General features: G+C 23.7%; 1 protein-coding gene across 4 annotated transcripts in view; it reads left to right on the top strand.

Moving 5' to 3' along the window:
- Window positions 1-14,886, top strand: part of LOC145258297 (WD repeat-containing protein 7-like) — a 224,915-nt gene that overhangs the window by 169,472 nt on the left and 40,557 nt on the right. For all 4 annotated transcript variants that reach the window (XM_080116338.1, XM_080116339.1, XM_080116336.1 and 1 more), the window contains one exon: window positions 1,430-1,586. In XM_080116338.1, coding sequence (XP_079972464.1) covers window positions 1,430-1,586 — 157 coding nt within the window. The remainder of the gene's footprint in view (window positions 1-1,429; window positions 1,587-14,886) is intronic.

The raw sequence follows: 14,886 nt of genomic DNA, 5'->3' as shown, positions 1-14,886 counted from the left end.
GGCATTCACAGACGATTTTGTAATTTTAAAATTTTTTTCCCCCTAATTTTGTTGGTGGCTCCTAGAAGAGAAAAATTTGTATGCTTCATATACATTTCGTATTTATTATAGAGCCAATTCCCTATTGATTATTATAGTGTACCCAATATATATTAATACCCCTCCATCTGTGTGGCCCAGTCGTAAAATATGCTTAATTATGATATTTTAATTAATGCAGACATTGTATTTATTATTATAAAGCCAATGCTATATTGATTATTATATTGTACCCAATATATAGTAGTGATTTCAAAAGTTTATAAGAAATAACTTGGGTGCTATCAGCTAGAATTGAAACCAAAACATAACTCTCCAGTGCTTGTTACCATCTATACTGTGCTTATATACTTATAAAAACTAAAAAAATAATGTTGTAAAAGATATAAATCTATATTTGAGCATGCGTAGAAAAACACTTTAAGTTAATCTACGCCAAGTTTCAATGTTTTTCAATTTTTATCTTTTAACAGCTATTTTTAGCGGCTAAAGGCCAAATTGAATTTGTTCCACAGGTTCAAATCCCTATATATCAAATTTCAAGTTTGTAGATCAAAAATTGTCAGAGGAGTTTGGTAGAGACCGTTCCTCAGACAGGTAGACATGGTCACTTATATAAATAAATAAACACAAGTGCTTGTTATATATATATATAGAGAGAGAAAGAGATTAACACACTCTAACCGCCCCTTCCCACCAAAAAAATAGGTGATTATGTGTGAACACCTTGACAAAAATTAATAGAATGAAAATAAATAAAAACAAAAAAGCATATTTAGAATTTAGAGTGGGGATCAGTTTTGCATATAAATTTAATGTAAAATGATCCTTCATTTCTAGGCCATTCTAAGGCAATTGACCAATGTTCTTTTTTTGCTATGTGAGATAAATCCTGTGCATTATTTTTTTGAAGGGGAGGGTTCCTACCTTTTTAGGCGATTACATGTGGGTTTTTACAACTTTATCAATCAACCTTAGAGCTTATGGTACAAAAAAATTCATTTAACTCCCCTCAAACTCTAGAATGGCCAGGAAATGGGTGGGGGATCATTTTATGTTAAATTTATGTATGAAACTGATCCCCTATTTTAAAATAAATGCGTTTTTTTCTTTGTGGAATTTTTCAGTGTGTTCACACATAATTATCTGTAAAAGACAACAAAAAAAAGTAGAATCTCAATTTTTGGGGGTGAGGAGGAGATGATCTCCTCCTCACCCCCAAAAATTGAGATTCTACTTTTTTTTGTTGTCTTTTACAGATAATTATGTGTGAACACACTGAAAAATTCCACAAAGAAAAAAACGCATTGCAGAGATTGTTAAAATTTATGAATTTACCAATGTAAAATAGCCGTTGATCGTGTTTTTATATTGTTATTCTTTTTTGCAGTGTCACGAAGAGAAGGAACTACAGATCACAGCTACTATTCACATACCATCCCAAGGGTTAATGGTGTGTGGACGTGAAGATGGTAGCCTTATTATTGCTCCAGCAACAAAATGCGTCATCCTGCAACTATTACACAAAAAGGAATTAACACCAGACAGTAAGTGCTGCTTACTATTGTCATTGCAATATGAAAAAAAAAAAACAAAAAAAAATGACATATCAGCTTTCTTAATTCACCAACAGATACATGTAAAGTCATACGACAGAGATGAAATCATTCATTTTCATTGGCCATTATTATCATATATGGAGCACATTACTATGGGACCACTACTCTACAAATTACAACATAGTTGTTTTCAAAGGCAAATAGAAATTGGACACTTATCGTTGGCTAGTTAGTATTTTTTTTTTTTTAGATTCTTACATCAGGTGGCTTTATGCCTTGTCTGGAGTGATTTCTATAAAAAGAATCCGATGCCAAGAAATTCCGGACCAAGTAAAGAATAGATACTCTGTAGCAGATGAAGACTGATGCACATTTTAAGTGACACCGGTTGTTCGACCTTCACATTGCCGTTGGTTGTTTGTAAACACGTCAAATAGCAGACATGGTTGAATGTTCGCAAGCAAGATTTTTGAAAAATATATTACAAAACATTTTAAGATTTAAAAGAAAAAATATATATTTACAAAACATGTTTTTTTAATATTAAATATTTACAAAACTTAAGGATTAAAAAAAATAATTTTTTTCTATATATGCAATACTTTTTAATATCAGTAACAAAACAAACATATTTAAACGAAATACATTTAAATAAATGGGTGCCTTTTTGAGTAAAAACCAATGTTATAACTTAGAATTTCAGATTCTAAAACTTACTCATATTTAATTTGTCCTCGTGGAGAAGTAAGCAAATAGCAAGTTATTTTTAAATAAAAGTTATAAAGATTTGTATCTTGTGATACTACATTTCATCTTTATAAAAATAAAAGTTATAAAAGATATGTGAATGAAATAATACATTTTTTTAATCTCGATTGTTTATACTTGTTGCTTATACTTATCAAGCCATTGCTTTGCTTGAAGAGTATTTTTTCCCATCAAAAAGCAATGCTCTATCAACATATTGAGATTTTTTCATTGTTTTGAACATTTCCAACAGTAATTTGTAAACTAATAATCTGATTTATTAGTGATGCCATCTATATATGCTAAGCCCAGAATGTATTCAGTGATATGTAATTATTGTGTTTCATTATATTCCATATACATTAGTCTTTGATAAAATCTTCTCTGTGAGAAATAAGTAAACATTGCTACGGTAAATTCCAATGACCAAATCTTCATTCATTTTTACTGAAATTCCAAACGATTTGGTGTAATTTGACAACATTTCACGCAAACAATCGGGAATAAACATATGACTAGCAGGACTTTTCATTTATGCAGCTCTTCAGAAGCCGAAAAATTTCTTCCGGATAAAACATTCAAAAACTTTTATATACATCTTACATAGAACCCAATTCCTCAAAGGTATCAAAGATTTTAACATAGTCGATCAGCCATATTGGATTCATATGTTGTCGAGTAGTGAATGCTGGGCCCTCACCCGACAGGTCCCACTTTCCCAACTCCAGAGAAATGACACGGCAATGATTAGCTTGATATGCAAGACCAGATTCAGAACATTAAAGCAGATCTTCTAGTTGAGAAATTGGTCATCCCAAAAGTTAATGTCCTAATAAGGACAAAATGCTTTTGCTGGTTCGTTGTGTAGGGACATTCCTATTTTTATTTCCACCTAAATGGATCAAAAGGTATTGAAAATTGCATTGTTATGATGATTGGACTTATGCATTCATGACCTGAAAGCTTTATCTCTCTGTTGCAAATACTAATGGAATTAGATTAAATTTTTGGCATAAGTGTTTTGATGAATGGTGGTGACTATGTAGAAAAATAAATACTGGAGCACAAAAGGTTGATCATTTAAATAGTACAACTCCTGCCTTCATAGCTCTTCAACGTTTTGAGTTAAAAGAATAGGCTTTATTTTTGGAATGACCCTTGTATATATATTATACATTTTTTGTAATTTATACAAATATTATTGGCTACATATGTGCATACATATTTGAATTGTGATTTCTATCAAAATCCAACAACATCAGATTGATAGTCTTGACTGGTTTTCAAACATTTTTTCAAATGCATTTTTTCTTAGGGAAAGTAGGAATAAAAGGAGGAGGACAAATCTTTTGCTATTCTATCAAGATATCCATTTCATATATTGTGATTCATATATATAATTCAATCTTATTCAGTTTTATCACCCAACCATAACATGTGCCTTATAAATAAACTAGCCTGGGTGCCTGGCATTGTCCTGATGTTTGGAGGTGTGTGTTGAGCAAAAAAAAAAAAGTGGTAGTAGGTAGGCAGACTCAAACCTGTACCATGAAGGAGGAAAAGAATGTGAAAAAAAATGTGAAGTCTTTGCCGTTGCGTCCATCACCGAACTGGAAGTGGTGAAGGTTTAAATTAAGGCTAGTCAATCAAAAAGAGGGAATGACTTTTGAAAATATCGGCAAAAAAAGTGACCCCTCCTTGTGGAAAAGTGCCCAGTTGAGGGTAAAGAAATTAATGTTTTTAACCAATTTTTTGATATTTGTCGTCCGAAGGGTGGAGCTTCAAAACAATACCGATCTCATGAAAATCCGTTGTTTCTGTTGAAAGTTTTAGGCAGACATACAAACATACATATATACATTTAAACAGACAGGTAAAATTTATATTATAGATAATAGGAAACCCTTTATACAAATTTATTACCTAGCTATAAATTCTATATAATAATACAGCACTATTTTATAAACATTGGAGTTTTATTGGGTTAACATCTAGGAAATCACAGCAATACAATCATTATATATTCTTAATTATTTCTTTATTATCTTTTCATTATCATTGTCTTGTTTTTCCCTTTATATTCTGACTGTGTTGGTCACAATGATACAACATATTTAACATGGTAGTGTTCATGTTGAAGAAGAGGCTTCAACACTAATGGTAAAATGGAATATCAAATATTTTAATTTCATTGAACCAACAAGTTTTTATGAATTCAAAGATTTTTCATCATAAAAGCTAGTTCTGCTATGAAAATCACGTCATAACTTGTTTCATATTTTTTATACTTACAAACCAAACCATTATTTCAATATGTTTGTCTTTGACGATGACGTTAATAAAATTTATTTTTGTCATGCTAAATATTTCTTAACAGAAAAAGTTTCCAAGGGTAAGCGAGGAAACAGAAAGGTTGACAATCGTCACCGATATGGCAAGTAAACCCAATGTTGTCTCATCTTTTTTTTTTTTTTTTTTTTTTTTTTCGGAACTTTTAACCAATCATCTACCCTCTAAAAGTTTTCTTAGCGATTTAAAAAAAATAAAAGAAAAAGGTTTCTTTTTGTTTATCTATACATATAAAGTAGTAGCATTTTTGTGTGTGTGTGTCTGTCAGTGTGTACAACTCTCCTGCAGCCCGTACCACTGGACTGATCATGACCAAACCTGGCATGATGATGGTCCCCCACCTAAGGATGGCGCACACCATTTTTCAAGGTCAATATCATAGGCTATGTATACATACTCTCCTACAGTCCACACAACTAAATCGATCATGACCAAACCTAACATGATGATGGTCTCCAACCTAGTGAAAGTGCCCACTATTTTTCAAGGTCAAGGTTGGGACTTTTCTAGTTATCCATATTTAGGCACTAGATTTTATGAATATTGAAAAAATATTTTCACCTTATCATGGGTTGTTTCATTTGAAATGGTAATACCTATATTAATAAAATTGTGTAGCATGAAATAAAGTTGCATCTTTTCCAAAAATGTAATTTAATAGACAAATTAAAAAATGATTTGAATCATTTTGAAGTTATTTTATAGTTTCAACATAGATATTAGAAATAATTTTATAGTTTCAGCATAGATATTAGAAATGATTTTATAGTTTCAGCATAGATATTAGAAATGATCTTATAGTTTCAACATAGATATTAGAAATGATTTTATAGTTTCAACATAGATATTAGAAATAATTTTATAGTTTCAACATAGATATTAGAAATGATCTTATAGTTTCAACATAGATATTAGAAATGATTTTATAGTTTCAGCATAGATATTAGAAATGATCTTATAGTTTCAACATAGATATTAGAAATGATTTTATAGTTTCAACATAGATATTAGAAATGATTTTATAGTTTCAGCATAGATATTAGAAATGATTTTATAGTTTCAGCATAGATATTAGAAATGATCTTATAGTTTCAACATAGATATTAGAAATGATTTTATAGTTTCAACATAGATATTAGAAATAATTTTATAGTTTCAGCATAGATATTAGAAATGATTTTATAGTTTCAGCATAGATATTAGAAATGATTTTATAGTTTCAACATAGATATTAGAAATGATTTTATAGTTTCAACATAGATATTAGAAATGATTTTATAGTTTCAGCATAGATATTAGAAATGATTTTATAGTTTCAACATAGATATTAGAAATGATTTTATAGTTTCAACATAGATATTAGAAATAATTTTATAGTTTCAACATAGATATTAGAAATGATTTTATAGTTTCAGCATAGATATTAGAAATGATTTTATAGTTTAAACATAGATATTAGAAATGATTTTATAGTTTCAACATAGATATTAGAAATGATTTTATAGTTTCAGCATAGATATTAAAAATGATTTTATAGTTTCAGCATAGATATTAGAAATGATTTTATAGTTTCAGCATAGATATTAGAAATGATTTTATAGTTTCAACATAGATATTAGAAATGATTTTATAGTTTCAACATAGATATTAGAAATGATTTTATAGTTTCTGCATAGATATTAGAAATGATTTTATAGTTTCAACATAGATATTAGAAATGATTTTATAGTTTCAGCATAGATATTAGAAATGATTTTATAGTTTCAACATAGATATTAGAAATGATTTTATAGTTTCAGCATAGATATTAGAAATGATTTTATAGTTTCAGCATAGATATTAGAAATAATTTTATAGTTTCAGCATAGATATTAGAAATGATTTTATAGTTTCAGCATATATATTAGAAATAATTTTATAGTTTCAACATAGATATTAGAAATGATTTTATAGTTTCAACATAGATATTAGAAATGATTTTATAGTTTAAACATAGATATTAGAAATGATTTTATAGTTTCAGCACAAATATTAGAAATGATTTTATAGTTTCAACATAGATATTAGAAATGATTTTATAGTTTCAGCATAGATATTAGAAATGATTTTATAGTTTCAGCATAGATATTAGAAATAATTTTATAGTTTCAGCATAGATATTAGAAATGATTTTATAGTTTCAGCATATATATTAGAAATAATTTTATAGTTTCAACATAGATATTAGAAATGATTTTATAGTTTCAACATAGATATTAGAAATGATTTTATAGTTTCAGCATAGATATTAGAAATAATTTTATAGTTTCAACATAGATATTAGAAATGATTTTATAGTTTCAGCATATATATTAGAAATAATTTTATAGTTTCAACATAGATATTAGAAATGATTTTATAGTTTCAGCATATATATTAGAAATAATTTTATAGTTTCAACATAGATATTAGAAATGATTTTATAGTTTCAACATAGATATTAGAAATGATTTTATAGTTTCAACATAGATATTAGAAATGATTTTATAGTTTCAACATAGATATTAGAAATGATTTTATAGTTTCAGCATAGATATTGGAAATGATTTTATAGTTTCAGCGTAGATATTAGAAATCATTTTATAGTTTCTGCATAGATATTAGAAATCATTTTATAGTTTCTGCATAGATATTAGAAATAATTTTATAGTTTCAACATAGATATTAGAAATGATTTTATAGTTTCAACATAGATATTAGAAATGATTTTATAGTTTCAACATAGATATTAGAAATGATTTTATAGTTTCAACATAGATATTAGAAATGATTTTATAGTTTCAGCACAGATATTAGAAATAATTTTATAGTTTCAGCATAGATATTAGAAATAATTTTATAGTTTCAACATAGATATTAGAAATAATTTTATAGTTTCAACATTCATATTGGAAATAATTTTATAGTTTCAACATAGATATTAGAAATGATCTTATAGTTTCAACATAGATATTAGAAATAATTTTATAGTTTCAGCATAGATATTAGAAATGATTTTATAGTTTCAGCATAGATATTAGAAATGATTTTATAGTTTCAGCATAGATATTAGAAATAATTTTATAGTTTCAGCATAGATATTAGAAAGAATTTTATAGTTTCAACATAGATATTAGAAATGATTTTATAGTTTCAACATAGATATTAGAAATAATTTTATAGTTTCAACATAGATATTAGAAATAATTTTATAGTTTAAACATAGATATTAGAAATAATTTTATAGTTTCAGCATAGATATTAGAAATGATTTTATAGTTTCAACATAGATATTAGAAATGATTTTATAGTTTCAACATAGATATTAGAAATCATTTTATAGTTTCAACATTCATATTGGAAATAATTTTATAGTTTCAACATAGATATTAGAAATGATTTTATAGTTTCAATATTCATATTGGAGATAATTTTATAGTTTCAACATAGATATTAGAAATAATTTTATAGTTTCAACATAGATATTAGAAATAATTTTATAGTTTCAGCATAGATATTAGAAATGATTTTATAGTTTCTGCATATATATTAGAAATGATTTTATAGTTTCAACATAGATATTAGAAATGATTTTATAGTTTCAGCATAGATATTAGAAATGATTTTATAGTTTCAACATAGATATTAGAAATGATTTTATAGTTTCAACATAGATATTAGAAATGATTTTATAGTTTCAGCTTAGATATTGGAAATAATTTTATAGTTTCACCATAGATATTAGAAATGAGTTTATAGTTTCAGCATAGATATTAGAAATCATTTTATAGTTTCAGCATAGATATTAGAAATAATTTTATAGTTTCAGCATAGATATTAGAAATGATTTTATAGTTTCAACATAGATATTAGAAATGATTTTATAGTTTCAACATAGATATTAGAAATAATTTTATAGTTTCAACATAGATATTAGAAATAATTTTATAGTTTCAACATAGATATTAGAAATGATTTTATAGTTTCAGCATAGATATTAGAAATGATGTTATAGTTTCAACATAGATATTAGAAATAATTTTATAGTTTCAACATAGATATTAGAAATGATTTTATAGTTTCAGCATAGATATTAGAAATGATGTTATAGTTTCAACATAGATATTAGAAATAATTTTATAGTTTCAGCATAGATATTAGAAATAATTTTATAGTTTCAGCATAGATATTGGAAATAATTTTATAGTTTCAACATAGATATTAAAAATGATTTTATAGTTTCAGCATAGATATTAGAAATAATTTTATAGTTCAACATAGATATTAAAAATGATTTTATAGTTTCAGCATAGATATTAGAAATGATTTTATAGTTTCTGCATAGATATAAGAAATGATTTTATAGTTTCAACATAGATATTAGAAATGATTTTATAGTTTCAACATAGATATTAGAAATGATTTTATAGTTTCAGCATAGATATTAGAAATGATTTTATAGTTTCAGCATAGATATTAGAAATGATTTTATAGTTTCAACATAGATATTAGAAATGATTTTATAGTTTCAGCATAGATATTAGAAATAATTTTATAGTTTCAACATAGATATTTGAAATGATTTTATAGTTTCAACATACATATTAGAAATGATTTTATAGTTTCAACATAGATATTAGAAATGATTTTATAGTTTCAACATAGATATTAGAAATGATTTTATAGTTTCAACATAGATATTAGAAATGATTTTATAGTTTCAACATAGATATTAGAAATGATTTTATAGTTTCAGCATAGATATTGGAAATGATTTTATAGTTTCAGCGTAGATATTAGAAATCATTTTATAGTTTCTGCATAGATATTAGAAATCATTTTATAGTTTCTGCATAGATATTAGAAATAATTTTATAGTTTCAACATAGATATTAGAAATGATTTTATAGTTTCAACATAGATATTAGAAATGATTTTATAGTTTCAACATAGATATTAGAAATGATTTTATAGTTTCAACATAGATATTAGAAATGATTTTATAGTTTCAGCACAGATATTAGAAATAATTTTATAGTTTCAGCATAGATATTAGAAATAATTTTATAGTTTCAACATAGATATTAGAAATAATTTTATAGTTTCAACATTCATATTGGAAATAATTTTATAGTTTCAACATAGATATTAGAAATGATCTTATAGTTTCAACATAGATATTAGAAATAATTTTATAGTTTCAGCATAGATATTAGAAATGATTTTATAGTTTCAGCATAGATATTAGAAATGATTTTATAGTTTCAGCATAGATATTAGAAATAATTTTATAGTTTCAGCATAGATATTAGAAATAATTTTATAGTTTCAACATAGATATTAGAAATGATTTTATAGTTTCAACATAGATATTAGAAATAATTTTATAGTTTCAACATAGATATTAGAAATAATTTTATAGTTTCAACATAGATATTAGAAATGATTTTATAGTTTCAACATAGATATTAGAAATAATTTTATAGTTTCAGCATAGATATTAGAAATGATTTTATAGTTTCAGCATAGATATTAGAAATAATTTTATAGTTTCAGCATAGATATTAGAAATAATTTTATAGTTTCAGCATAGATATTAGAAATGATTTTATAGTTTCAACATAGATATTAGAAATGAGTTTATAGTTTCAACATAGATATTAGAAATAATTTTATAGTTTCAACATTCATATTGGAAATAATTTTATAGTTTCAACATAGATATTAGAAATGATTTTATAGTTTCAATATTCATATTGGAGATAATTTTATAGTTTCAACATAGATATTAGAAATGATTTTATAGTTTCAACATAGATATTAGAAATAATTTTATAGTTTCAGCATAGATATTAGAAATGATTTTATAGTTTCTGCATATATATTAGAAATGATTTTATAGTTTCAACATAGATATTAGAAATGATTTTATAGTTTCAGCATAGATATTAGAAATGATTTTATAGTTTCAACATAGATATTAGAAATGATTTTATAGTTTCAACATAGATATTAGAAATGATTTTATAGTTTCAGCATAGATATTAGAAATGATTTTATAGTTTCAACATAGATATTAGAAATGATTTTATAGTTTCAGCATAGATATTAGAAATAATTTTATAGTGTCAACATAGATATTTGAAATAATTTTATAGTTTCAACATATATATTAGAAATGATTTTATAGTTTCAACATAGATATTAGAAATGATTTTATAGTTTCAACATAGATATTAGAAATGATTTTATAGTTTCAACATAGATATTAGAAATGATTTTATAGTTTCAACATAGATATTAGAAATGATTTTATAGTTTCTGCATAGATATTGGAAATAATTTTATAGTTTCAGCATAGATATTGGAAATGATTTTATAGTTTCAGCATAGATATTAGAAATGATTTTATAGTTTCAGCATAGATATTAGAAATGATTTTATAGTTTCAACATAGATATTAGAAATGATTTTATAGTTTCAGCATAGATATTAGAAATGATTTTATAGTTTCAACATAGATATTAGAAATAATTTTATAGTTTCAACATAGATATTAGAAATGATTTTATAGTTTTAACATAGATATTAGAAATGATTTTATAGTTTCTGCATAGATATTGGAAATGATTTTATAGTTTCAGCATAGATATTGGAAATGATTTTATAGTTTCAGCATAGATATTAGAAATAATTTTATAGTTTCAGCATAGATATTAGAAATAATTTTATAGTTTCAGCATAGATATTAGAAATGATTTTATAGTTTCAACATAGATATTAGAAATGATTTTATAGTTTCAACATAGATATTAGAAATAATTTTATAGTTTCAACATTCATATTGGAAATAATTTTATAGTTTCAACATAGATATTAGAAATTATTTTATAGTTTCAATATTCATATTGGAAATAATTTTATAGTTTCAACATAGATATTAGAAATGATTTTATAGTTTCAACATAGATATTAGAAATGATTTTATAGTTTCAACATAGATATTAGAAATGATTTTATAGTTTCTGCATAGATATTGGAAATAATTTTATAGTTTCAGCATAGATATTGGAAATGATTTTATAGTTTCAACATAGATATTAGAAATGATTTTATAGTTTCAGCATAGATATTGGAAATGATTTTATAGTTTCAGCGTAGATATTAGAAATGATTTTATAGTTTCAGCATAGATATTGGAAATGATTTTATAGTTTCAGCGTAGATATTAGAAATCATTTTATAGTTTCTGCATAGATATTAGAAATCATTTTATAGTTTCAGCATAGATATTAGAAATGATTTTATAGTTTCAACATAGATATTAGAAATAATTTTATAGTTTCAACATAGATATTAGAAATAATTTTATAGTTTCAGCATAGATATTAGAAATAATTTTATAGTTTCAACATAGATATTAGAAATCATTTTATAGTTTCAGCATAGATATTAGAAATAATTTTATAGTTTCAACATAGATATTAGAAATAATTTTATAGTTTCAACATAGATATTAGAAATGATTTTATAGTTTCTGCATAGATATTAGAAATGATTTTATAGTTTCAACATAGATATTAGAAATGATTTTATAGTTTCAACATAGATATTAGAAATGATTTTATAGTTTCAGCATAGATATTAGAAATAATTTTATAGTTTCAACATAGATATTAGAAATGATTTTATAGTTTAAACATAGATATTAGAAATGATTTTATAGTTTCAGCATAGATATTAGAAATGATTTTATAGTTTCAGCATAGATATTAGAAATGATTTTATAGTTTCAGCATAGATATTAGAAATGATTTTATAGTTTCAACCTAGATATTAGAAATGATTTTATAGTTTCAACATAGATATTAGAAATGATTTTATAGTTTCAACATAGATATTAGAAATGATTTTATAGTTTCAACATAGATATTAGAAATGATTTTATAGTTTCAGCATAGATATTGGAAATGATTTTATAGTTTCAGCATAGATATTAGAAATGATTTTATAGTTTCAACATAGATATTAGAAATGATTTTATAGTTTCAACATAGATATTAGAAATGATTTTATAGTTTCAGCATAGATATTAGAAATGATTTTATAGTTTCAACATAGATATTAGAAATGATTTTATAGTTTCAACATAGATATTAGAAATGATTTTATAGTTTCAACATAGATATTAGAAATGATTTTATAGTTTCAACATAGATATTAGAAATGATTTTATAGTTTCAACATAGATATTAGAAATGATTTTATAGTTTCAACATAGATATTAGAAATGATTTTATAGTTTCAGCACAGATATTAGAAATAATTTTATAGTTTCAACATAGATATTAGAAATAATTTTATAGTTTCAACATAGATATTAGAAATAATTTTATAGTTTCAACATATATATTAGAAATAATTTTATAGTTTCAACATTCATATTGGAAATAATTTTATAGTTTCAACATTCATATTGGAAATAATTTTATAGTTTCAGCATAGATATTAGAAATGATTTTATAGTTTCAACATAGATATTAGAAATAATTTTATAGTTTCAGCATAGATATTAGAAATGATTTTATAGTTTCAGCATAGATATTAGAAATAATTTTATAGTTTCAGCATAGATATTAGAAATAATTTTATAGTTTCAGCATAGATATTAGAAATAATTTTATAGTTTCAACATAGATATTAGAAATGATTTTATAGTTTCTGCATAGATATTGGAAATAATTTTATAGTTTCAGCATAGATATTAGAAATGATTTTATAGTTTCAACATAGATATTAGAAATAATTTTATAGTTTCAGCATAGATATTAGAAATGATTTTATAGTTTCAGCATAGATATTAGAAATGATTTTATAGTTTCAGCATAGATATTAGAAATAATTTTATAGTTTCAGCATAGATATTAGAAATAATTTTATAGTTTCAACATAGATATTAGAAATGATTTTATAGTTTCTGCATAGATATTGGAAATAATTTTATAGTTTCAGCATAGATATTAGAAATGATTTTATAGTTTCTGCATATATATTAGAAATGATTTTATAGTTTCAGCATAGATATTAGAAATGATTTTATAGTGTCAGCATAGATATTAGAAATGATTTTATAGTTTCAACATAGATATTAGAAATGATTTTATAGTTTCAACATAGATATTAGAAATGATTTTATAGTTTCAGCTTAGATATTGGAAATAATTTTATAGTTTCAGCATAGATATTAGAAATGATTTTATAGTTTCAGCATAGATATTAGAAATGATTTTATAGTTTCAGCATAGATATTAGAAATAATTTTATAGTTTCAGCATAGATATTAGAAATAATTTTATAGTTTCAGCATAGATATTAGAAATGATTTTATAGTTTCAACATAGATATTAGAAATGATTTTATAGTTTCAACATATATATTAGAAATGATTTTATAGTTTCTGCATATATATTAGAAATGATTTTATAGTTTCAACATAGATATTAGAAATGATTTTATAGTTTCAGCATATATATTAGAAATGATTTTATAGTTTCAGCATAGATATTAGAAATGATTTTATAGTTTCAACATAGATATTAGAAATGATTTTATAGTTTCAACATAGATATTAGAAATAATTTTATAGTTTCAGCATAGATATTAGAAATGATTTTATAGTTTCAACATAGATATTAGAAATAATTTTATAGTTTCAGCACAGATATTAGAAATGATTTTATAGTTTCAACATAGATATTAGAAATGATTTTATAGTTTCAACATTCATATTGGAAATAATTTTATAGTTTCAGCATAGATATTAGAAATGATTTTATAGTTTCAACATAGATATTAGAAATAATTTTATAGTTTCAACACAGATATTAGAAATGATTTTATAGTTTCAGCACAAATATTAGAAATAATTTTATAGTTTCAACATAGATATTAGAAATGATTTTATAGTTTCAACATAGATATTAGAAATAATTTTATAGTTTCAACATAGATATTAGAAATGATGTTATAGTTTCAACATAGATATTAGAAATGATTTTATAGTTTCAACATAGATATTAGAAATAATTTTATAGTTTCAGCACAGATATTAGAAATGATTTTATAGTTTCAGCATAGATATTAGAAATGATTTTATAGTTTCAACATAGATATT

Source organism: Euprymna scolopes, chromosome 33 (assembly GCF_053919585.1).
Source record: "Euprymna scolopes isolate OS-2025 chromosome 33, ASM5391958v1, whole genome shotgun sequence".
Classification (NCBI taxonomy): Eukaryota; Metazoa; Mollusca; class Cephalopoda; order Sepiida; family Sepiolidae; genus Euprymna; species Euprymna scolopes.
The sequence above is the reverse complement of the archived record's forward strand: the minus strand, read 5'-3'. Positions and strand labels throughout refer to the sequence as shown.